The 27,099-nt window shown below is 38.1% G+C and overlaps 1 protein-coding gene across 9 annotated transcripts in view; it reads left to right on the plus strand.

Annotated features, from left to right (window-relative positions):
- Positions 1–27,099, plus strand: part of PKIB (cAMP-dependent protein kinase inhibitor beta) — a 275,134-nt gene that overhangs the window by 52,202 nt on the left and 195,833 nt on the right. Inside the window, exon 3 of one of the 9 annotated variants that reach the window (XM_078370011.1) lies at positions 16,293–20,478. The exons of the other annotated variants lie outside the window; for them this stretch is intronic. Coding sequence (XP_078226137.1) covers positions 16,293–16,367 — 75 coding nt within the window. The 3' untranslated portion in view covers positions 16,368–20,478. Of the gene's footprint in view, positions 1–16,292; positions 20,479–27,099 lie in introns of those variants that run through there. 9 annotated transcript variants of the gene reach the window in all.

A 27,099-nucleotide genomic window follows, 5' to 3' on the forward strand; every position in this document is an offset into this window, starting at 1 on the left:
ATTAGAAAGCAGAAGAGGTCCCACCACATAAGGCAATACTAAAACAAGTATTGAGATTGGGAGGATTCAAGGAATAAATTAGGGAGAAGAGACAGGGAGCAATAGAAAAGTGAAAAATTTTGGTTTATATGGGCATATGGGAAGCTTTTGCTTGGTCTTCCAAGTATCTTGGGATATTTGAAACATATGCCATTTAAGAGCTAAGGTAAGCAGGTACCCAATTCTAAATCTGTACCGATAGCCTCTTCCCACCCATAGTGTGGGAATGGTGCATGTGCCCTGGCCATATATGAATCATCTGAATCATTATTTAGTGAATTCTGTCTTAGAATCTCAGATTTTTTAGAGGTCAAAAGATCTTTAAAAATATTCCATCACTTACCGATTATGTTTTTGGGCTTTTTGGTTGTTCACTTTTTATTGAAAATATACATTCAGAAAAGCATACAAATAAGTGTGTAGTGTCTGAAATTTTTATAGTGAACACATACTGATCATCATTCAGATCAAGTTATAAGTATTTTCTGTACCCCAGAAGATTCCCTTGTACTCACTTTCAGGCATTATTCAACTCCACAGGTAACTAATATTTTGACTTCCATTAAAGAGACTTTTTAAAATATTGCTCTAAGTCTAATGCTTTTAGGAAATGTTTAAATATTAAACAAATATTTCCCTAAGCACTTACTGTGCACTAAGTGATAGGGATTTTAAGATGAATAAAATGTCATCTTTGCCTTCTAAAGAGGGGCTGAAAATGTTATCTGTAAAAGTCAGAGAAAAAATATTTTAGACTGTGTGGGCCACATGGTCTTTGTCATAATTATGCAGAGCCATCAGTCTAAAGTTTTATTTAACCCTTCTCATGTTTGCCCTGAGAATACTTACTGGTGGCACTTAACAGCTGCAGCATTTAACCCCAGACAACTTTGCCACAAAATATCTTACTTTTATTATTGTTTTCGCTTAGTCCATGTATATTGACTTTGGAAACAAAAGATGTAATTCTGTTTATAGCATTATATATATTTTTTAAAATTTTTTATTGGATTGTAGGTTTTGGGGTACATGAGCAGAGCATGCAAGACAGTTGCGTAGGTACATACATGGCAGTGTGCTTTGCTTTTCTTCTCCCCTTCACCCACATTTGGCATTTCTCCCCAGGCTATCCCTCCCCACCTCCCCCTCCCACTGGCCCTCCCCTTTTCCCCCCAATAGACCCCAGTGTTTAGTATTCCCCTTTCTGTGTCCATGTGTTCTCATTTTTCATCACCCACCTATGAGTGAGAATATGCGATGTTTCATTTTCTGTTCTTGTGTCAGTTTGCTGAGGATGATGTTCTCCAGATTCATCCATGTCCCTACAAACGACACGAACTCCTCATTTCTGATTGCTGCATAATATTCCATGGTGTATATGTGCCACATTTTTCCAATCCAGTCTATTATCAATGGGCATTTGGGTTGATTCCAGGTCTTTGCTATTGTAAACAGTGCTGCAATGAACATTCGTGTACATGTGTCCTTATAGTAGAACGGTTTATAGTCTTTTGGATATATACCCAGTAATGGGATTGCTGGGTCAAATAGAATTTCTATTTCTAAGGCCTTGAGGAATCGCCACACTGTCTTCCACAACGGTTGAACTAATTTACACTCCCACCAACAGTGTAAAAGTGTTCCTTTTTCTCCACATCCTCTCCAGCATCTGTTGTCTCCAGATTTTTTAATGATCGCCATTCTAACTGGTGTGAGATGGTATCTCAATGTGGTTTTGATTTGCATCTCTCTGATGACCAGTGACGATGAGCATTTTTTCATCTGATTGTTGGCCTCATATATGTCTTCTTTCTTAAAGTATCTGTTCATATCCTTTGCCCACTTTTGAATGGGCTTGTTTGTTTTTTTCCTGTAAATCTGTTTGAGTTCTTTGTAAATTCTGGATATCAGCCCTTTGTCAGATGGGTAGACTGCGAAAATTTTTTCCCATTCTGTTGGTTGCCGATCCACTCTAGTGACTGTTTCTTTTGCCGTGCAGAAGCTGTGGAGTTTCACTGCAAAGCTATAGCATTATATTTTTAGTAGTTGCATTTCCATTTACAAAGTATAGTAATTCTTGATCAAACCCTAGAAAACATAGCATTCCTATATGTGATGTTAACGTTGTTCTCAAACAGATGTTGGGCAAAGAATCATTTGATGAATCTGATTTTCTGAAATAGATGATTCTGATGTTAATGCTGCTTTAAAATAACTCCAAAAACAGTTTGCATATTTTATTTTCATATTTTAAGTACAGAAGTGAGCTGTACTTTTTTTTTCTCAACAGGAAAAGGGGTAAAAGCAACTGCAGAAATGAATAAATGTGGCTCTGTCCCAATAAAACTTTATTTGTGGACACTGATATTTGAATTTTATGTAATTTGCACATGCTATGAAATGTTTTCCTTTTGAGCTTATTTTCCCAACCATTTAAAAATGTAAAAGTTACTCTTAGCTTGTCAGTTGTGCAAATGCAGGCAGTAGGCTGTATTTGGCCTATGGGCCTAGATTACCAACCCTGCTCTAAGAGTTTAAGATTTAAGATAACCTAGAAGGGTATAAAAGAAAATAAGCAGATTCTCTAATTTTAAACACTGTGTTAAGTCTTTTTAGAGTGGTACCTTCACAGTTCTATTGGAGTTCACCAGTGAGAGGGACTGACTCTATTCAAGTGTGTTGGGGAAGATTTCATGAAACAAAATGAGGGAGAAGGGCCCTTCTTTAGCTGTTGGTTGTCAGGACCTCTCTGGAAGGAACCATTTGAGCTGAGAACTGAAGGGTGAGACAGAGTGGCAGTGGGAGAGCTGGAAGTCACACCTTCCAAGCAGGAGGTAAGGCACATGAAAAGGTGCTGAGAAGGCCTCTGGCACGTGGGAAAGGAGGAGTGCCTAATGGGTGCCAGGCCTTCAATGAATGTACCTATTGTTATAATCATCATGACTCCTTTTTTTTAATTGCATTTTAGGTTTTGGGGTACATGTGCAGAACATGCAAGACAGTTGCATAGGTACACACATGGCAGTGTGTTTTGCTTGCTTTCTCCTTTTCACCCACATTTATCATTTCTCCCCAGGCTATCCCTCCCACCAGCTGGCCCTCCCCTTTTCCCCCCAATAGACACCAGTGTTTAGTACTCCTCTCCCTGTGTCCATGTGTTCTCATTTTTCATCACCCGCCTATGAGTGAGAATATGCGGTATTTTCTGTTCTTGTGTCAGTTTGCTGAGAATGATGTTCTCCAGATTCATTTATGTCCCTACAAACGACACGAATTTATCATTTCTGATTGCTGCATAATATTCCATGATGTATATGTGCCACATTTTCCCAATCCAGTCTATCATCAGTGGGCATTTGGGTTGGTTCCAGGTCTTTGCTATTGTAAACAGTGCTGCAATGAACATTCGTGTGCATGAGTCCTTATAGTAGAATGATTTATAGTCCTTTGGATATATACCCAGTAATGGGATTGCTGGGTCAAATGGAATTTCTATTTCTAAGGCCTTGAGGAATCGCCACACTATCTTCCACACTGGTTGAACTAATTTACACTCACACCAACAGTGTAAAAGTGTTCCTATTTCTCCACATCCTCTCCAGCATCTGTTATCTCCAGATTTTTTAATGATCGCCATTCTAACTGGCATGAGATGGTATCTCAATGTGGTTTTGATTTGCATCGCTCTGATGACCAGTGATGATGAGCATTTTTTCATGTGATTGTTGGCCTCATATATGTCTTCTTTTGTAAAGTGTCTGTTCATATCCTTTGCCCATTTTTGAATGGGCTTGTTTGTTTTTTTCCTGTAAATCTGTTTGAGTTCTTTGTAAATTCTGGATATCAGCCCTTTGTCAGATGGGTAAACTGCAAAAATTTGTTCCCATTCTGTTGGTTGCTGATTCACTCTAGTGACTGTTTCTTTTGCCGTGAAGAAGCTGTGGAGTTTCATTAGGTCCCATTTGTCTATTTTGGCTTTCGTTGCCAATGCTTTTGGTGTTTTGATCATGAAGTTCTTATCTACTCATATGTCCTGGATGGTTTTGCCTAGATTTCCTTCTAGGGTTTTTATGGTGCCAGGTCTTATGTTTAAGTCTTTAATCCATCTGGAGTTAATTTTAGTGTAGGGTGTCAGGAAGGGGTCCAGTTTCTGCTTTCTGCACATGGCTAGCCAGTTTTCCCAACACCATTTGTTAAACAGAGAATCCTTTCCCCATTGCTTGTTTTTGTCAGGTTTATCAAAAATTGTATGGTTGTAGATATGTTGTGTTGCCTCTGATGCCTCTGTTTTCTTCCATTGGTCTATAACTCTGTTTTTGTACCAGTACCATGCTGTTTTGATTACTGTAGCCTTGTAGTATAGTTTGAAATCTGGTAGTGTGATGTGTCTCACTCTGTTCTTTTTGCTTAGAATTGACTTGGCTATGTGGGCTCTCTTTTGGTTCCATATTAAATTCATTGTGGTTTTTTCCAGTTCTATGAAGAAAGTCAGTGGTAGCTTGATGGGGATAGCATTGATTCTCTAAATTACTTTGGGCAGTATAGCCATTTTCATGATATTAATTCTTCCTAACCATGAACATGAAATGTTTCTTCATCTGTTTGTGTCCTCTCTTATTTCGTTGAGCAGTGTTTTGTAGTTTTCCTTGAAGAGGTTTCTAAGGTTTCTTGTGAGTTGTATTCCTAGGTATTTTATTCTTTTTGTAGCAATTGTGAATGGCAGTTCGTTCTTGATTTGGCTTTCTTTAAGTCTGTTATTTGTGTATAGGAATTCTTGTGATTTTTGCACATTGATTTTATATCCTGAGACTTTCCTGAAGTTGCTCATCAGTTTCAAGAGTTTTTGGGCTGAGGCAATGGGGTCTTCTAGGTATACTATCATGTCATCTGCAAATAGAGACAATTTGGCTTCCACCTTTTTTATTTGAATACCCTTTATTTCTTTTTCTTGCCTGATTGCTCTGGCTAGAACTTCCAGTACTATATTGAATAGGAGTGGTGAAAGAGGGCATCCTTGTCTAGTGCCAGATTTCAAAGGAAATGCTTCCAGGTTTTGCCCATTCAGTATGATATTGGCTGTGGGTTTTTCATAAATACCTTTTATTACTTTGAGATACGTTCCATCGATACCGAGTTTATTGAGGGTTTTTAGCATAAAGGCCTGTTAAACTTCGTCAAATGCCTTCTCTGCGTCAATTGAGATAATCATGTGGTTTTTGTTTTTGGTTCTGTTTATGTGGTGAATTACGTTTATAGACTTGCGTATGTGGAACCAGCCTTGCATCCCTGGGATAAATCATACTTGATCATGATGGATAAGTTTTTTGATGTGCTGTTGCAATTGGCTTGCCAATATTTTATTGAAGATTTTTGCATCTATGTTCGTCATGGATATTGACCTGAAGTCTTCTTTTCTTGTTGGGTCTCTGCCGGGTTTTTGTATCAGGATGATATTGGTCTCATAAAATGACTTGGGAATGATTCCCTCTTTTTGGATTATTTGGAATAGTTTCAGAAGGAATGGTACCAGCTCCTCTTTGTGTGTCTGGTAGAATTCAGTTGTGAACCCATCTGGACCTGGGTTTTTTTTGTGTGGTAGGCTCTTAATTGCTGTCTCCACTTCTGACCTTGTTATTGGTCTATTCATAGTTTCAGCTTCCTCCTGGTTTAGGCTTGGGAGGACATAGGAGTCCAGGAATTTATCCATTTCTTCCAGGTTTACTAGTTTACGTGCATGGAGTTGTTTGTAATATTCTCTGATGATGGTTTGAATTTCTGCAGAATCTGTGGTGATTTCCCCTTTATCATTTTTTATTGCATCTATTTGGTTGTTCTCTCTTTTCTATTTAATCAGTCTGGCTAGTGGTCTGTCTATTTTGTAGATCTTTTCAAAAAACCAGCTCTTGGATTTATTGATTTTTTGAAGGGTTTTTCGTTTCTATCTCCTTCAGTTCAGCTCTGATCTTAGTTATTTCTTGTCTTCTGCTGGGTTTTGAGCTTTTTTGGTCTTGCTTCTCTAGCTCTTTCAATTTTGACGATAGGGTGTCAATTTTGGATCTCTCCATTCTCTTCATATGGGCACTTATTGCTATATATTTTCCTCTAGAGACTGCTTTAAATGTGTCCCAGTGATTCTGGCATGTTGTGTCTTCGTTCTCATTGGTTTCGAAGAACTTCCTTATTTCTGCCTTCATTTTATTGTTTATCCAGTCAACATTCAAGAGCCACTTGTTCAGTTTCCATGAAACTGTGTGGTTCTTGGTTGGTTTCTGAATTCTGAGGTCTAACTTGATTGCACTATGGTCTGAGAGACTGTTTGTTAGGATTTCAGTTGTTTTGCATTTGCTGAGCAGTGCTTTACTTCCAATTATGTGTCAATTTTAGAGTAGGTGTGATGTGGTGCTGAGAAGAATGTATATTCTGTGGATTTGGGGTGGAGAGTTCTGTAAATGTCTATCAGGTTTGCTTGCTCCAGGTCTGAGTTCAAGCCCTGGATATCCTTGTTGATTTTCTGTCTGGTTGATCTGTCTAATATTGACAGTGGAGTGTTAAAGTCTCCCACTATTATTGTGTGGGAGTCTAAGTCTCTTTGTAAGTCATTAAGAACTTGCCTTATGTATATGGGTGCTCCTGTATTGGGTCCATATATGTTTAGGATTGTTAGCCCTTGTTGTTGTATTAATTTTTTTACCATTATGTAATGGCCTTTTTTTGTCTCTTTTGATCTTTGTTGCTTTAAAGTCTATTTTATCAGAGATGAGAATTGCAACTCCTGCTTTTTTTTTTTTTTTTTTTTTTTTTTTTTTTTTTTTTTGTTCTCCATTTGCTTGGTAAATCTTCCTCCATCTTTTTATTTTATGCCTTTTTGTATCCTTACATGTGGTATGGGTTTCTTGGATACAGCACACTGATGGGTTTTGGATTTTTATCCAGTTTGCCAGTCTGCATCTTTGATTGGTGCATTTAGTCCAATATTTACGTTTACAGTTAATATTGTTATGTGTGAATTTGATACTGCCATTTTGGTGCTAGCTGGCTTTTTTGCCCGTTAGTTTTTGTAGATTCTTCATTATGTTGATGCTCTTTAGCATTTAGTGTGATTTTGGAATGGCTGATACTGGTTGTTCCTTTCTATGTGTAGTGCCTCTTTCAGGAGCTCTTGTAAAGCAGGCCTGGTGGTGAAAAAATCTCTAAGTACTTGTTTGTTCGCAAAGGATTTTATTTATCCTTCACTTATGAAGCTCAGTTTGGCTGGATATGAAATTCTGGGTTGAAAGTTCTTTTCTTTAAGGATGTTGAATATTGGTCCCCACTCTCTTCTGGCTTGTAGAGTTTCTGCCGAGAGATCTGCTGTGAATCTTATGGGCTTCCCTTTGTGGGTGACCCCCCCTTCTCTCTGGCTGCCCTTAGTATTTTCTCCTTTATTTCAAACTTGTTGAATCTGACGATTACATGCCTTGGGGTTTCTCTTTTTGCGGAATATCTTTGTGGTGTTCTCTGTGTTACCTGCAGTTGAGTGTTGGCCTGCCTTGCTAGGTGGGGCAAGTTTTTCTGGATAATATCCTGAAGAGTATTTTCTAGCTTGGATTCATTCTCTTCGTCACATTCTGGTACACTTATCAAACGTAGGTTAGGTCTCTTCACATAGTCCCACATTTCTTGGAGACTTTGTTCATTCCTTTTTGTGCTTTTTTCTCTAATCTTGGTTTCTTGTTTAATTTCTTTGAGTTGATCTTTGACTTCTGATATTGTTTTTTCTGCTTGGTCAATTTGGCTGTTGAAACTTATGCATGCTTCATGAAGTTCTCGTATTATGTTTTTTAGCTTTTTCAATTCATTTATATTCCTCTCTAAGTTATCCATTTTTGTTATCATTTCCTCGAATCATTTTTCAAATCTTTTATCGAGGTTCTTGGTTTCTTTGCATTGATTTAAAACATGTTTTTTTAGCTCACAAAAGTTTCTCATTATCCACCTTCTGAAGTCTGATTCCATCATTTCATCACACTCCTTCTCTGTCCAGCTTTGTTCCCTTGCTGGTGAGGAGTTTTGGTCCTTTGTAGGAGGTGAGGTGTTCTGGTTTCAGGTGTTTTCCTCCTTTTTGCGCTGGTTTCTTTTCATCTTTGTGGATTTATCCACCTGTCGTCTGTGTAGTTGCTGACTTTTCGATTGGGTCTCTGAGTGGACACCCAGGTTGTTGATGATGAAGTATTTCTGTTACTTGGTTTTTCTTCTACCAGTTTAGCCCCTCCACTGTACGACTGCTGAGGTCCACTCCAGGCCCTGCTTGTTTGGGGTGCACCTATAGCAGCTGTGGAACAGTGAGGGATGCTACCAGTTTCTTTTTCTGCTATCTTTGTTCCAGAATGATGCCTGCCATATGTCAGTCTTCTGTATATAAAGGGGTCAGGGATCTGCTTGACCCCTGACTATAAAGTACAGACTCTAAAGTACAGTCTGTACTTTATAGGAGCTCAAGTACTGAGCTTTGAGCTCTGTTGTTCATTCAGGGGTTTTAGGCTGCTACGTTTAATTCTGCTGTAGCAGAACTCATAAAAAAAACAACCCCTTTTTTTCTCAGATGCTCTGTCTCGGGGGGTTGGCACTTTCTTTATGAGTGTCCATTGCGTTGTCCTGCCCAGCTAGGAGGCAGTCTAGTCACTATTTGCCTGCCGAGGCTCTGCCCTGCTGTTGTGAGATTTGCCCTGTTGCTGCAGGCTCTGCATTGCTGCTGCAGTCTCTGCCTGCTGCCACAGGCTACACCCTGCGGTGGAGTCTCTCTGTTGTAGCAGTTGCCTCGGCAACGGCAGGCTGCGTCAGCAATGGGAGTGTAACCTCAGTAGGGGTGGGTTGCCTCAGTAAAGGCAAACGCCCCTCTCCCACCAAGCTGCACCGTCCTGGGTTCAGCTGTGCCCGCAGTGAAACTCTCCACCTACAGCGTTTGGAATTGCCATTTTGTTTATCTCACTGTGCTGTCCCAAATGCCATTTTTCTGAAATCTCCTGGCCTGGCTCACTTTCCAAGTCTTATTCAATCAGATGGATATGCCAATCTGCCCTCTCAAGTCTCAGATTGCCTGTTCAACAGGGTACCTGGACCAGTGTGCTTTGTGTGGGGCACTGTGGAGCGCCGCTGCACTGTAGCGCTGGCTGCCGGCTGCACCGACCGCCGGCTGCACCAGCCAAATCCGCTGCGCTTGTGTTTCGCTTCTGTTATACCTGGGAATTTCCCCGTTTTGTGTGCAACAAAGATTTGTCTGGAAATGCAGCCCTGACTCACCCTCTGCACGTTCACCAAGAGCTTCAATCTTGGGTTGTTCTCACCGCGCCATCTTGAGTACTCCCTCTCTTTCTCTGTTTAGACTGTTCTCTTAGTTTTACTTGCACTTGCTAGCTATCATTCTTTTCAAGAAACCTGGACCATCTGGTAAGGAAGTAAACTGGTGAGAAATTTAGGCACACAGTCTGGAGAATTAAGACATGTCTAAGTTTAAACCCTGTCTCTACCCTTTCTTAGTAGTGTCAGTCTCAGAAAGTTTCTTAAATGGTCTAAGCTGTGATTTCAAAATAAAAATCATGACATCCATCGGGTTTGTAATCTGGGGACTAATGAACTAATATCTATAAAGCAGAAGTACTGTACTTGGCACTTTGAGTCAACTGATAAGCTTCAGAAGGTCTATGAACATCATGACGCTAATGTTTTCAACTGCATTTTTTTTTCTTTCTTTCTCTTTTTCTTTCTTTTTTTTTTTTTTTAAGATAGAGTTTTACTCTGTCACCCAGGCTGGAAGTGCAGTGGTGATCTCAGCTCACTGCAGGCTCCACCGTTTAAGTTCAAGTCATCCTCCTGCCTCAGCTTCCCAAATAGCTGGGATGACAAGCATGTGCCACCATGCCCCACTAATTTTTGTATTTTTGGTAGAGATGGGGTTTCATCATGTTAGCCAGGCTGGTCTCAAACTCCTGACCTCAAGTGATCTACCTGCCTTGGCCTCCCAAAGTGTTAAGATTACCAGCATAAGCCACTATGCTTGCCTGCAATTTTCTTTTTCACCACCTTGAAAATGGTCTTTGTGAAAAACAAATCGTTGGAAAAATTGTTATTAAGGTACTGCTTTACTTTAAAAATATGTAAAATGCTTCTTTTTTAATTATCAAATATAATTGGTAATCAACTCTAATATGAGTTCTAGTAAATGTTACCAATAATAATAATTATAAGAAATGGACCCTAACATTTTGTATAGGGACATCTCTGTCTATATTTGGCCTAGTTTATGTTGAAGGATGCTAAGGAAAATAAGGTACCAAGAAACTTGCCTATTCTTTGGGTTTCTGACCATCAGTGAATGTGATAAACATAAAAATTCCTGAACCCTTTGAGCAAGGATTTTTTGTAATGAGTGCATTGATTCCTAAAGCTCCCTTGTTTATGTCCACTTTGAAATATATTGGAAAAAATAGGTTTTATTTATGAGAAAAGGTTTTGATTCAAATGGATATTTTCCAGAACTTAAAAACCATATACCAAATGACATAAAGACTAACATTAATAATAACAATATTAAAATATAATATGTCAGTAAAATTTTAAAAAAGAGAGAGAAACAAGCAATAATAAATATTAGACAAATGAAAATAAAAGGTATCAGAGACATATAGCAGGCATAAAAGACAATATTTTTGCCTACCCAATATTCTGTCTGTTTTTTTTCCTTACTAATAGAACTTCAAATTTTGCTTGGGATGCCACCCTGCTTAAAAAAAATCAATATTTCTGACCTTTCTTGCATAGAAGGGGCCATATAAGATCTTCATCTCTTGGGACATACTAAGCAATCTGCTTTGGATTGCTGGTAAATTTGTCTTTTCTTTATACTTGTGGAGCCTTTTCCTCCTAGTTGCGTCTTTATTCTTCTTTCTGACAAAAGCACTTTTTGGAAGTAAGAGATTGGGGTGACCTTGGATATGACAGATGCAGCTAAGGATAGCAGAGCAGAAAGAGAGAAGGTGCTATCAATATGCTGTATATGAGTTGAAAGTACTTTTTATGTGGGATAAAATAGTGAACTCTCAACTTGTTATGTGGATAAAATAAACTCATTATATGGTTAATTACTATAGTTGAATATATGTTACTGCTCTTTGAAAGTGATCCCAAACTAACAAGGAATATCATTTTATATTGATAAAATATATACATTTCATATACTGTCTCATCTCCTTTCTGTTTCTGTTAAAATAACTACATCAATAATATTCATTGAGAACTTACTCTATGATAAAACTCTATTAAGTGTTTTAAATACTATGATCAATCAATATTGAAAACAGTATACTAAAACACTAATATCTATTTAAAAAACACAAAAGCAAATGCTTTAAAATACAAAGAAAATTTAAAAGTATATAATCATAGAGTAACCTTTAACAGAGCCATAATAATCAATTATAGATTAAGCATTGAAATTTAAACTACATAATAAAGCATTCAAACTAAAAACATACACAAACTTTTGTATGATATATACATTTGTCTTTCTTTTAAAATGTTTAAAGAAAGTGAAAAATCATATACTTAACACTAAATAAAAGAGTTTTTAAAATTTCAAAAATATTCTAGCTAAATTTTTTGAGCATAACATATAAGATAAACCCCACAATCATTTGAAAATATGAAAATTGTCTCCCAAACAGTCAGTGTCTGAACCACCTGCTGTCTCCTTGCCTGCACATGATGTTACCCTGGGGTTCCAACCTGGATGGGATGTTTTGAGATCTGGGCCTGGATGTTAGAATGAAGAATGGTAGAAAATGTAGTGTGCATGTCAGAACCTGGGTGGAGATTTCCTACTCCTTTCCATATAAAAAATTATCTGAATGGACTACCAACTTCGGAAAAGCCAAGTAGAAGAAAAATTATCAACAAAGTGAGCAGACAGCCTGAAGAATGGTAGAAAATATTTGCAAACTATGTATCTGTCAATGGTCTAATATCCAGAATCTGTAAAGAACTTAATAACCAAAAAACAAAAACCCCATTAAATAATGGGCAAAGGACATGAACAGATACTTCTCAAAAGAAGACTACACATGGCAAAGAAGCATAGGAAAAATGTTCAATATCATTAATAACTAGGGAAATGCAAATTAAAACCACAATAAGATACCATGTCACACTGGTCAGAATGGCTATTATTAAAATGTCAAGAAATAACAGATGCTAGCAAGGTTGCAGAGAAAACAGAATACTTATACACTGCTGGTGGGATTATAAATTTTTTCAGCCAGTATGAAAAGCAGTCTGGAGATTTTTCAAAGAACTTAAAATAGAATTAACATTCAACCCAAGAATCTCATTACTGGGTATATACCCCAAGGAATACAAATCATTCCACCAAAAAGACACATGCACATATGTTAATCACAGTACTATTCACAATAGGAAAGACATGGAATCAACCCGGATACCCATCAGTTGTGAGCTGGATGAAGAAAATGTAGTATATATTTACATTATGGAATACTATATAGCCATAAAGAAGAATGAGATCATGTTCTTTGCAGCAACATGGATTTAGCTGGAGGCCATTATCTTACATGTATTAATGCAGCAACAAAAAACCAAATACTGCATGTTCTCAATTACAAGTGTTAGCTAAATATTGAGTACACATGGACACAAAGATTCAAAGGGTATATGTATAGGTTTGTTAAGTGGATAAATTGTGTGTTGTGGGGGTTTGATGTACAGATTATTTTGTCACCAAGGTAATCAGCATAATTCCCAATAGGTATTTTTCCAGTCCTCACCCTCCTCCCACCCTTTACCCACAAATACGGCCTGGTGTCTGTTGTTCCCTTCTTTGTGGAGGGTGGGAAGAGGGTGAGCATTGAAAAACTACCTCTCAGGTATTATGCTGATTACTTGAGTGACAAAATAATCTGTTCACCAGACTCCTGAAACATGCAATTTATCTATATAAAAAACCTGCATCTGTACTCTTTTGAACCTAAAAGTTGAAAAGAAAATAAATGAAAAAAGAAAGACTTTTCATTATGTGAAAAATTTTAAAAAGTCAAGCAAAGAGGTAGATATATGGTAAAAAGCAATATGGCTGGTATTTAGGGCAGTGGAATGGTTAATGTGGTTAAGTGTGTGGAGAAAAGGTAGAGCCTGGAGAGATCTCCCTTGGAGCTTACATATAGTGTCAAGGCATTTCTAGTGAGTGAAGTCCCAGAAGCAGGAGTTTTCTCTTAAGAGTTGATTTCCCTTTAATGGTAAACTATTCCAATTAACAGTGTAAACAGAGGGTGTCTTAGTGTTCAGTAGAATAAACTGAGGCAAATCAGGTCTTCAGGTGTTTTAAGCTGAAAAGTCCTTCCTTTTCTTGAGAAAGTAAGTTTTTTTGGGTGGCCAAGATAGAAAAGTTGTGAAACAAACTGCCAATAACATCTAATGAACCACAGAGTCTTGCTCTTCAGAGCTGTGCATAGCATGAGGGTCTCTTGGTTGAGGGTCTCTTGGTTGAACTCAATACATCCTAAAACCTACACCTGGAGCCATGGTCTTATCACCAGATCACTCACTACACTTCTATCCTCAAAATTACTATAGCATTTCAAAAACATGGGGTGGGGTGGGGGCAGGGTGGGAGGTGGAGGTGATTTTGGAGTCACAGCTTAGTTTGCAACAACTTTTCTGCCTCAAAGCAAAAGAATATTATAATACTCACTACATGAGACATTATGGAGCTATTTAACTGTTTACCACGATTTAACAATTACATGGAGGCTCATCATGTTGTAATGTCTAACTATATATACAAACTATGCGGACATCATGCTTTATATAGAAAAAGGTAAAAGAGGGAATAGTTTCAAATATTATCTCTGGTATGTTCAGATGAAGAAACTGTGACTCATTTTATTTATTTATTCATTTTGCTGTTTTTTAAATATTCTTGAGTAGACAAATATTTTTTAAAAGCTTATGAAATTAATGAATTAAATGCTAAATACTGTAAAATCAGAGATAGGTAGTATAGGGACAAAAAGTATAAGAGAGGGGATGTTTTCTTTAAAGAGCTTTATCACAGTAGGAGAGATGAGACTTTCACACATAACATAATATATAGAAGAAAGTAACAAACGTTATAGGACAGAGACATGGGGGAAGAAGAGATTATGACTACTGTCTTTATTAATTTGTAATTTGCTTTTTACCCATACAAGTCAGCTTTAGACTAGGGAATAACAAAGCTAAATTTGTATAATAGATTTGTGTCTACCTGTAGGCCATTTTATTTACTATTCATATTTTTGAAAACAGAAACCTCATTGCTAGTATTTCATAAGATCCCTTTTCTCCTAGATTTGGAAATGTGTTGTAAAAGAAGAAACAAGATGTCAATAAGCAGGTGTTGAATAATGAGGATACATGGACATAGGGAGGGAAGCATCACACACTGGGGTCTGTGGGGGGGATCTAAGGGACGGACAGTGGAGAGGTAGGAAGTTGGGGAGAGATAGCATCGGGAGAAATGTCAGATATAGGTGAAGAGGAGGAAGGCAGCAAACTACATTGCCATGTATGTACCTGTGCAACAATCTTGCATGTTCTTCACATTTACCACAAAACCTAAAACGCAATAAAATATATATTAAAAAAATAAAGAAGAAACAAAGTGTCATGCCTAGTGTTAGGTTCCAGCCCATGCTGAGGTCCAAAGGGACTAGGTGGATGGGTAGCATATAGCTGAAAGAATACTTGGGGCAGGTGGCGGGGGGGCATAGACAGATAAAATATGGTTTTATTCAGCAGCTTTCTTACACTGTCTGTCTCTGTCTTGGCTGACTGTCTGTCTGTGGCTCCTGCCACTCCCACACAGAGCTGCATGGCCCGCTTTCTCTACAGTGTCAGCAGCTTCTCTCTCTCTCGACACAAGTCACATGCACAGCATCAGCAGGGCAGGTATACATTTTACAAGCAATAGTGACTCCGAGCCAGGTGATGACCCTTACCATGTTATGACTACATAGTTGTGATTATATAACAAGTGGAGTTATGCGTCTGTGCTCCAAACTCACTGAGTTACTTTGGCCTGGATGTCTGCCTCAGCTTATCCTTGACCAAAGCACATCCATGTACCTTACACTCCACCTACTAGGCCTAGGGAGACTTAGGCCTTGGATACACAGATTATACACATAGGCTTCATAAGTTTTGGGTTCGTAGGCTCAATATATACATACTGGCTTTATACATAAGTTATGGGCACATAAGTTTGATATACAGGTTTGGCACACAGGCCTTACCCAAGGGTAATTTAATTTTTACATTTCTGTTTGACATGACTTGAATTGATTTGAAATATACCTGAGAATTACAGTAGCTTAAAGACAACCCTTGACTCATTTTCTGGTCAAAAAATAAATTCACAGAGAATTTTAAATATGAAAATAACCTTTGCGAAATCTCCACAGTGAGGATTTTAAAAGCTTCTATAATTTAAGCAACAATTTATAGACTGTCAGCTGCTGAACTCCTGATTTCCTGAGGCTTTCTAATGCATTACAAAAAATAAATCTCTTAGCAAATATACAGTCTTATTTTACTCTTTTCAGAATGGTCATGTGACACCAAAATGGAAAGCATACAGAGAGAATGATAGGGAGAAAGGACATCAAATATTTATTCTAGCTATCATTTCATTTCAATTTAGAATACAGTGTTGTGAACGTTATACAGATCACAGGTAGATACTATTCAAAGTGCTTCAATAATAGGATGATGAGATGAATACAAAATAGAGTTAAGCATTTTATTATTCAGTCTTCATCTTTTATGTAAGGTTATAAGCACACCAATACAGCAAGCACACAATGACTAAATGGGCAGAAAAATGGAGTTAAGTATTGAAAATTTAAATTACATTATTCAGAATATATTGAATACAATTAATAATATTAGCATCTTGGGAATTACAAAAGAAGATAACACAAGCATATTTTGATTGTATTTTTATTTCATTCACATGGAAATTTTAAGTTTGTTTAAAGAAAAAGAAGAAACACTTTATTTGGTAACTATATATAACTGTATGAATAAATAGTTACACTCCGATATTTAAAGGAATGTTTGGCATGACAAAGACATCATGTTCTAGCACACATCCATTTCAAAAGCATTGTGGGGTTCTGATACCCTACAACAGTAACTTTCCTACTTTCCTTGACTACAAATCACAGAAAGAAATAAAGCCAAATAAGGAGAGGATCCAAGATGGCCGAATAGGAACAGCTGTGGTTTGCAGTTCCCAGTGAAAACGGAGAGGGTGAGTGATCACTGCATTTCCAAACAATTTTTTACTGCCCACATACCAGGATATTCCTGGGTGGAAAAGCATCACAAGTCTCCAGCATGGCTGTTTCAGCCAGCATGGCGGGTCTCTGCACAAAAACTCAAACAAATCCAGGTGGCATTTCAACTGGCGACTGAAATGCCTGAGAGACAGAGTTCACCCCTTCAACTGAAAAAAAGGGAGCTGAAACAGGGAACCAGGTGATCTGGAACAGCTGGTCCAACCCCCACAAGTACCAGCAATCTGAAATGCTCTGGATTGAGAGTTTCACAGCAAGGACAGCTGGAGCCGGGATGGTCCAGCTCTGTGGGGGGAAGGGTGTCCACCATTACCAAGGCAGTCTACTACTACTGAGGCAGTCCACCATTACTGAGGCAGTCCACCATAACTGAGGCAGTTCACTGCCATTACCAAGGCAGTCTGCCATTATCAAGGTAATCTGCCATAACCGAGGCAGTCCACTATTACAGAGACAGTCTGCCATTGCTGAGGCAGACCGCCATTACCAAGGCAATTCAAACTATACCCCATAGACAAAACTGCAAGGAAGTTCACACAGCAGCTGGGCAGAGTCTACAGCAGCTCAGCAACATCTCTGCTGGCAGTCTATGACTAGGCTACCTCCTCGCTGGGAAGGACATCTCTGAAAAAAGGCAGCAAAATGCCAGGAACTTATAAATAAAGCCCCATCTTCCCAGGACAGAGCACCTGGGGGAAAAGGCGGTTATGTGTTCTGCCACAGCAGACTTAAATGTACCTGCCCAGTAGCTCTGAACAGAACAACAGAGCTCACAACTCACCACTTGAGCTGCTAAAATGGAAAGACTGTCTGCTCAAGCAGCTCCCAAACCCCCATATAATCAAAGAGACACCTCATAAAGGAGAGCTCAGGCTGACATCTAGCAGTATCCTTCTGTGACAAAGATAAGAGAAGAAGAAACTGGCAGCAACTCTTACTGTTCTGCAGCCACTGTAGGTGATCCCCAGGCAAGCAGGGTCTGGAGTGGACTTCCAGCAGTCCTACAGCAGGGGGCCCTGACTCCTAGAAAGAAAAATAAAAAACAGAAAGAAATAACTTCATCATCAACAAAAATATGTGTACTTAGAGACCCCATCTGAAAGTCACCAATCAAAGACCACAGGTAGATAAATGCACAAATATGGGAAGAAACCAGGGCAAAAAGGAGGAAAATACCCAAAACCAGAATGCCTCTCCTTCTCCAAGGGACCACAGCTCCTCACCAGCAAGGGAACAAGGCTGGATGGAGAATGAGTTTGATGAATGGACAGAAACAGGCTTCAGAAGGTGGGTAATAACAAGCTTCTCTGAGCTAAAATATCATGATCTAACCCAATGCAAAGAAACTAAGAACCTTGAAAAAGAGTTGGACAAAATGCTAACAAGAACAAACAGCTTAGAGAGGAATATAAATGAATTGATGGAGCTGAAAAACACAAGAACTTCATGAAGCATACACAAGTTTCAATAGCTGAATTGACCAAGCAGAAGAAAGAATATCAGAGATTGAAGATCAAGTCAATGAAATAAAATGAGAAGGCAAGATTAGATAAAAAAGAGTAAAAAGAAATGAACAAAGCCTCCAAGAAATATGGGATTATGTCAAAACACCTAATCTACATTTGATAGGTGTACCTGAATGTGATGGAGAGAATGAATCCAAGCTGGAAAACACTCTTCAGGAAATTATCCAGGAGAACTTCCCCAACCTAGCAAGGCAGGCCAACATTCAAGTCCAGGAAATAGAGAGAACACCACAAAGATTCCTCAAGAAGAGCAACCCAAAGGGACATAATCATCAGATTCACCAGGGTTGAAATGAAGGAAAAAATGCTAAGAGCAGCCAGAGAGAAAGGTCGGGTTACCCACAAAGGCAAGCCCACAAAACTAACAGTGGATCTCTCAACAGAAACCGTACAAGCCAGGAGATAGTGGGGGCCAATATTCAACATCCTTAAAGGAAAAAAACTTTCAACCTAGAATTTCATATCCAGCCAAACTAAGCTTCATAAGCAAAGGAGAAATAAAATTCTTTACAAACAAGCAATTGCTCAGAGATTTCATCACCACCAGGCCTGCCTTACAAGAGCTCCTGAAAGAAGCACTAAACATAGAAAGGAATAACCAGTACCAGCCACTCCAAAAATGTACCAAATAGTAAAGAGCATAGACACAGTGAAGAAATTGCATCAACTAATGGGCAAAACAACCAGCTAGCATAAAAATGGCAGAATCAAATTCACACGTCACAATATTAACCTTAAATATAAATGAGCTAAATGCCATATTCAAAAGACACGGACTGGCAAATTGGATAAAAAGTCAAAACACATCCGTGTGCTACATCCAGGAAACCAATTTTACATGCAAGGATACACATACGCTCAAAATAAAGGGATGGAGGAAGATTTATCAAGCAAATGGAGAGCAAAAAAAAGCAGGAGCTGCAATCCTAGCCTCTGATTAAATAGACTTTAAAGCAACAAAGATCAAAAGAGAGAAGGTAGGGCATTACATAATGGTAAAAGGATCAATGCCACAAGAAGAGCTAACAATTCTAAATATATACGTGCCCAGTACAGGAGCACCCAGATACATAAAGCAAGTTTTTAATGACCTACAAAGAGACTTAGACTCCCATACAATAATAGTGGGAGACTTTAACACTCCATTGTCAATATTAGACAGATCAATGAGACAGAAAATTAACAAGGATATCCAGGACATGAATTCAGACTGGAACTAAGCAAACCTAGTAGACATTTATAGAACTCTTTACCCCAAATCCACAGATTATATATTTTTCTCAGCACCACATCACACCTACTCTAAAATTGAGCACATAATTGGAAGTAAATGACTCCTCAGCAAATGCAAAACATCAGAAACATAACTAACAGTCTCTCAGATGACAGTGCAATCAACTTAGAACTTAGAATTCAGAAACTAGCTCAGAACCACACAACTTCACGAAAACCGAACAACTGGCTGTTGTATGTTGACTGGATAAACAATGAAATGAAGGCAGAAATAAAGATGTTCTTCAAAACTAACGAGAATGAAGACACAACATACTAGAATCTCTGAGACACATTTAAAGCAGTGTCTAGAGGAAAATTCATAGCAATAAATGCCCACATGAGAAACAAGGAAAGATCTAATATCAACACCCTATCAGCAAAATTGAAATAGCTAGAGGAGCAAGATCAAAAAATCTCAGAAGCTAGCAGAAGACAAGAAATAACTAAGATCAGAGTAGAACTGAAGGAGATAGAGGAAAAAAACCCTTCAAAAATTCAATAAATCCAAGAGCTGGTTTTTTGAAAAGATCAACAAAATAGACCAGTATCCAGATTAATAAAGAAGAAAAGAAAGAAGAATCAAATAGATGCAATAAAAAAACAATAAAGGAGATATCACCACAGATTCCACAGAAATACAGACCACCATCAGAGATTACTACAAACAACTTTATGCACATAAACCAGTAAACCTGTATGAAATGGATAAATTCCTGGACACTTACTCCCTTCCAAGCCTAAACCAGGAAGAAGTCAAAACCCTGAATAGACCAATAACAAGGGCTGAAGTTGAGGCAGCAATTAATAGCTTTCCAACCAAAAAAAGCTCAGGTCCAGGGAGGTTCACAGCTGAATTCTACCAAACATACAAAGAGAAGCTGGTACCACTCCTGAAACTATTCCAAACAATCCATTTGACCCAGCAATCCCATTACTGGGTATATGTCCAAAGGACTATAAATTGTTCTGCTATACAGACACATGCACACGAATGTTCGTTGCAGCACTGTTTACAATAGCAAAGACCTGGAACCAACCCAAATTCTCATTGATGATAGACTGGACTGGGAAAATGTGGTGCATATACACCATGGAATATTATGCAGCAATCAAAAACGAGTTTACATAGTTTTTAGGGACATGGATGAATCTGGAGAACATCATTCTCAGCAAACTGACACAAGGACAGAAAATGAAATACCACATATTTTTACGCATAGGCGGGTGATGAACAATGAGAACACATGGGCACAGGAAGGGGAGCCCTACACACTGGGGTCTATTGGGTGGAATAGGGGAGGGACAGCGGGGTGGGGGAGCTGGGGAGGGATAGCATGGGGAGAAATGCCAGATGTGGGTGAAGGGGAGGAAGGCAGCAAATCACACTGCCACGTGTGTACCTATGCAACTATCTTGCATGTTCTGCACATGTACCCCAAAACCTAAAATGCAATTTTAAAAAAATCTAAAAAGAGGGAATTCTCCCCAGAACTTTTTATGAGACCAACATCATCCTGATAGGAAAAGCTGGCAGAGACTCAACAAGAAAAGAAACTTCAGGCCAATATCCATGATAAACATAGATGCAAAAATTTTCAATAACATGCTGGCAAACTGATTGCACCAGCCATCAAAAAGCTTATCCATCACGATCAAGTAGTCTTCATACTGGGGATGAAAGGCTGGTTCAACATACAGAATTCTATTAATCTAATTCACCACATAAACAGAACCAAAGAAAAAAACCACATGATTATTTCAATAGATGCAAAGAAAGCCTTTGACAAAATTCAACAGCATTTCATGCTAAAAACTCTTGATATACTAGGTATCCATGGAACATATAACAAAATAATAAAAGCTATTTATGACAAACCCACAGTGAATATCATACTGAATGGGCAAAAAGTGGAAGCATTCACTTTGAAATCTGGCACTAGACAAGGATGCCATCTCTCACCACTCCTATTCAATATAGTATTGGAAGTTCTAGACAGAGCAATCAGGCAGGAAAAAGAAATAATGGGTATTTAATTAGGAAAGGAGGAAGTCAAATTATCTCTATTTGCAGATGACATGATTGTATATTTAGAATATCCCATTGTCTCAGCCCAAAATCTCCTTACACTGATAAGCAACTTTAGCAAAGTCTCAGGATACAAAATCAATGTGCAGAAATCATAGCATTCCTATACACCAATAACAGACTTAAAGAGGGCCAAATCAAGAATGAACTGCCATTCACAATTGCTACAAAGAGAATAAAATACCTATGAATACAACTAACAAAGGATGTAAAAGACCTCCTCAAGGAGAACTACCAACCACTGCTCAATGAAATAATAGAGGACAAAAACAGATGGAGAAACATTCCATGCTCATGGTTAGAAAGAATAAATATCGGGAAAAATGGCCATACTGCCCAGAGTAACTTATAGATTCAATGCTATCCCTATTAAGCTACCTATGATCTTCTTCACAGAACTGGAGAAAAGTACCTTAAACTTCATATGGAACCAAAAGAGAGCCTGCATAGCCAAGTCAATTGTAAGCAAAAAGAACATAGCTGGAGGCATCACACTACGTGACTTCAAACTATACTACAAGGCTACAGTAATCGAAGCAGCATGGTACTGGTACCAAAACAGAGATATAGACAAATGGAACACAACAGAAGCCTTGGAGGCAACACCACACATCTACTACAATCTAATCTTTGACAAACATGGCAAAAACAAGCAATGGGGAAAGGATTTCTTGTTTAATAAATGGTGTTGGGAAAACTGGCTAGCAGTGTGCAGAAAGCAGAAACTGGACCCCTTCCCAACACCTTACACTAAAATTAACTCCAGACGGATTAAAGACTTAAACATAAGACCTAACACAATAAAAACCTTAGAAGAAAACCTAGGCAAAACCATTCAGGACATAGGCATGGGCAAGGATTTCATGACTAAAACACCAAAAGCATTGGTAACAAAAGCCAGAATAGACAAATGGGATCTAATTCAACTTTAGAGCTTCTGCACTGCAAAAGAAACAATCATTAGAGTAAACCAGCAACTAACAGAATGGGAAAATTTTTTTGCAATCTACCCATATGACAAAGGATTTATATCCAAAATCTTCAAAGAGCTAAAACAGATTTACAGGAAAAAAACAAACAAACCCATTCAAAAGTGGGCGAAGGATATGAACAGACACTTTCAAAAGAAGACATACATGAGGCCAATAAACATGAAAAAATGCTCATCATCACTTGTTATTAGAGAAATGCAAATTAAAACTACATTGAGATACCATCTCATGCCAATTAGAATGGCAATCATTAAAAAATCTAGAGACAAGAGATGCTGGAGAGGATGTGGATGATAGGAACACTTTTACACTTTTGGTGGGAGTGTAAATTAGTTCAACCATTGTGGAAGACAGTGTGGCGATTTCTCAAGGACCTAGAAATAGAAATTCCATTTGACCCAGCAATCCCATTACTGGGTATATATCCAAAGGATTATAAATCGTTCTATTAAAAGGACACATGCACACGTATATTCATTGAAGCACTGTTTACAATAGCAAAGACTTGGAACCAACCCAAATGCCCATCAATGATAGACTGGACAGGGAAAATTTCATATACACTATGGAATACTATGCAGCCGTAAAAAATGATGAGTTCATGTCCTTTGTAGGGACATGGATGAACCTGGAAACCATCATTCTCAGCAAACTGACACAGGAACAGAGAATGAAGCACCACATGTTCTCATTCATAGGTGGGTGTTGAACAGTGAGAACATATGGACACAGGGAGGGGAGCATTACACACTTAGGTTTGAGTGGGAGGAACTAGGTGTGGGACACTGGGAGCTAGGGAGAAGGGGAGGGATAACATGGGGATAAATGCCAGATACAGGTGATGAGGATGGAGGCAGCAAACCACATTGCCATGTATACACCTCTGCAACAATCCTTCATGTTCTTTATATTTACCCCAGAATCTAAAATGCAATAATGTACATAATATACAAAATATATATATGTAATATATAATATACATTAAGTTATATATTATGTATAATATATATGTAAGTCAATTGTAAGCAAAAAATTTATAAAGACATAAAGCCAAATAGATAATTTAGTTTACTTTCTTTCTTTGAGGCTTAATCATGTGTCAGCCCTGGGTACTAATGTGAAGCTCTTCTATTCTTAAAATTACTATTATTGATTTCATCTGTAAAATGAGGCTAATAGAGTTAGGAGGACTAAGTCAACGGATTTAGATAAAAGACCCAGTATGAGTATCATACATATGAGGCAATAAAAAAGCATCTACCTCTTCTATTATTAAGAAGATAATATGGTAACCTGGCAGAGCAACTTGTTATAAACCACAAAAACATTTATTTCCAAGAAAATTTTCCCCATTTATTTCTATTACACAATTTAATTTCCCATGCTACAATTTATACTGTATATCTAGCATTGACAATGCTAATTATTTGTTTTATGTTTTTCTCATCATCCCTCTACCATTCTCTAACCTTATGCACTCCTTGAAGTTACGATTCCTGTCGTATTCTAATTTTATGACCAATGCATAGCATGAAGCTGGGTATACAGTCAATTCTTAACATACATTAGTTTAGTGAGTGTGAGTAGAAAACTAACATTTTTAACTAAAATATTCTCTTGTTCTTTTAAAATTAATTTTATATTTGAAAAGTAATATTTTCACATAGTTTATATGCCAAAAAGAACAGGATGATATGTAACAAAATACAGTAATTTGCTCCCAAACACTTTTCCAGTTCTCTTCCCTAGAAGCAATCACTTTCTCTTTAGAGGTAATTTCTTTATATGTTATCATATTTATAAATTATGTATGTGTGTGTGTGTGTGTGTGTGTGTGTGTGTGTGTGTACATCTATATATATATGAAGCTGGGTATATGGTCAATTCTTAACACACATTAGAGTAAAAGTCCATCTCAAAAAGTGTGTATATATAGTACTTCTTAAACAACTTTTTGAGATTGACTCATATATATATATATTAACACACATTATTTGAGATGGACTCATGCTCTGTTGCCCAGGCTGGAATGCAGTGGCACCATCTCAGCTTGCTGCAACCTCTGTCTTCTGGGTTCAAGTGATTCTCCTGCCTCAGCCTCCCAAGTAGCTGGGATTACATGTATGCACCACAATGCCCGGCTAATTTTTGTATTTTTAGTAGAGACAGTATTTCACCATGTTAGCCAGATTGTTCTAACTCCTGACCTCAAGTGATTCACCTGCCTCAGTCTCCCAAAGTGATAGGGTTAAGGCTTCAGCCACTGTACCTGGCCTCTGTTGAAAGTCTAGGTAATATGAAATAAGTAGAGTATGAATGTCTAGTCTAATATGAAAGAATTAGCTCTCAGAACCTTTTTTTTTTTTGGTTCTTTTTTTAAATTGTACTTTAGGTTCTGGGGTACATGTGCAGATCATACAGGATTGTTTCATAGGTAGACACATGGCAATGTGGCTTGCTGCCTCCATCCCCCCCATCACCTACATCTGGCATGTTTCCCCATGTTATCTCTCCCCAACCTCCCCACTCCACTGCTGTCCCTCCCTTGGCCCTGTAACAGTCCCCAATGTGAGATGCTCCCCTCCCTGTGTCCATGTGTTCTCATTGTTCAACATGTGTCTCTATCTCCTTAAGTTCTTCTCTGATCTTAGTTATTTCTTGTCTTCTGCTAGCTTTTGAGTTTTTTTTTTATCTTGCTGCTCTAGCTTTTTCATTCTTGATGATAGGATGTCAATTTTAAAACTTTCCTCACTTCTCATATGGGCATTAATTGCTTTTAGTTTCCCTCTAGACATTGCTTTAAATGTGTCCCAGAGATTCTGGTATGTTGCATCTTGATTCTCATTGGTTTCAAAGAATATTTTTATTTCTGCCTTCATTTCATTGTTTATCCAGTTGACATTCAGTAGCCAGTTGTTCAGTTTCCATGAAGTTGTGTGGTTATGAGTTAGTTTCTTAATTCTGAGTTCTGATTTTATTGCCCTGTGGTCTGAGAGACTGTTTATTATGATTTCTGTTTGTTTTTTTCTTCTTGGCATTTGCTGAGGAGTTATTTACTTTCAATTATGTGGTCAGTTTTACAGTACATTCAGTGTGGTGCTGAGAAGAATGTATATTCTGTGGATTTGTGGTGGAGATTTCTGTAGATGACTATTAGGTCTGCTTGGTCCAGATCTGATTTCAAGTCCTGGATATTCTTGTGAATTCTCTGTCTTATTGATCTGTCTAATATTGACAGTTGAGTGTTAAAGTCTCCTACTATTATTATGTGGGGGGCTAAGTCTCTTTGTGGGTCATTAAGAACTTGCTTTATGTACCTGGGTGCTCCTGTATTGGGTGCATGTATATTTAGGATCATTAGCTCATCTTGATGCATTGATCCTTTTACCATTATGTAATGCCCTTCTTTGTCTCTTTTGATCTTTTTTTTTTAAAGTCCATTTTATGACAGACTAGGATTGCAACTCCTGCTTTTCTTTGCTCTCAATTTGCTGATAAATATTCCTCCATCCATTTATTTTGAGCCTACGTGTCCTTGCACATAAGATGGGTTTCCTGAATACAGCACACCAATGGGTCTTGACATTTTATCCAATTTGCCAGTCTGTGTCTTTTGATTGCACATTTAACCCATTTATCTTTAAGGTTAATATTGTTATGTGTGAATTTGATCCTGCCAAATTGATGCTAGCTGGATGTTTTGTCCATTGGTCGACACATTTTTTTTTTCGTTGTATCCATGGTCTTTGCCATTTGGTGCATTTTTGGAATGGCTGGTACTGGTTGTTCCTTTCCTTGTTTAGTGCTTCTTTCAGGAGCTCTTGTAAGGCAGGCCTGGTGGTGATGAAATCTCTCAGCAAGTGCTTGTTCATAAAGGATTTTATTTCTTCTTTGCTTATGAAGCTTAGTTTGGCTGGATATGAAATTCTGGGTTGAAAGTTCTTTGCTTTAGGATGTTAAATATTGGCCCCCACTCTCTTCTGGATTGTAGAGTTTCTGCTGAGAGATCCACTGTGAGTCTGATGGGCTTCCCTTTGTGGGTAACCCAACCTTTCTCTCTGGCTGCCCTTGGCATTTTTTCCTTCATTTCAACCCAGGTGAATCAGACGATTATGTGCCTTGGGGTTGCTCTTCTCGAGGAATATTTTTGTGGTGTTCTCTGTATTTCCTGTACTTGGATGGTGGCCTGCCTTGATAGGTTGGGGAAGTTCTCCTGGATTATATCCTGAAGAGTATTTTCCAGCTTGGATTCATTCTCTCCATCACATTCAGGTACACCTATCAAATGTAGATTAGGTGTTTTGACATAATCCCATATTTCTTGGAGGCTTTGTTCATTTCTTTTTACTCTTTTCTCTATTCTTGCCTTCTCATTTTATTTCATTGAATTGATCTTCAATCTCTGATATTCTTTCTTCTGCTTGGTTGATTCAGCTATTGAAACTTGTGTATGTTTCACAAAGTTCTCATGCTGTGTTTTTCAGCTATATCAAGTCATTTATATTCTTCTCTAAGCTGTTTATTCTAGTTAGCATCTCATGTAATCTTTTTTCTAGGTTCCTTTTTTCTTTGCATTGGGTTAGCACATGTTCTTTTAGCTCTGTGAAGTTTGTTATTGCCCACCTTCTGAAGCCTTTTTCTGTCAATTCATCAGATTCATTCTCTATCCATCTTTGATCCCTAGCTAATGAGGAGTTGTGATCCTCTGGAGGAGGAGGAGCATTCTGATTTTGGGTGTTTTCATCCTTTTTGCACTGGTTTCTTCCCATTTTAGTGGCTTTATCTACCTGTGGTCT

Source organism: Callithrix jacchus, chromosome 4 (assembly GCF_049354715.1).
Source record: "Callithrix jacchus isolate 240 chromosome 4, calJac240_pri, whole genome shotgun sequence".
Taxonomy (NCBI): Eukaryota; Metazoa; Chordata; class Mammalia; order Primates; family Cebidae; genus Callithrix; species Callithrix jacchus.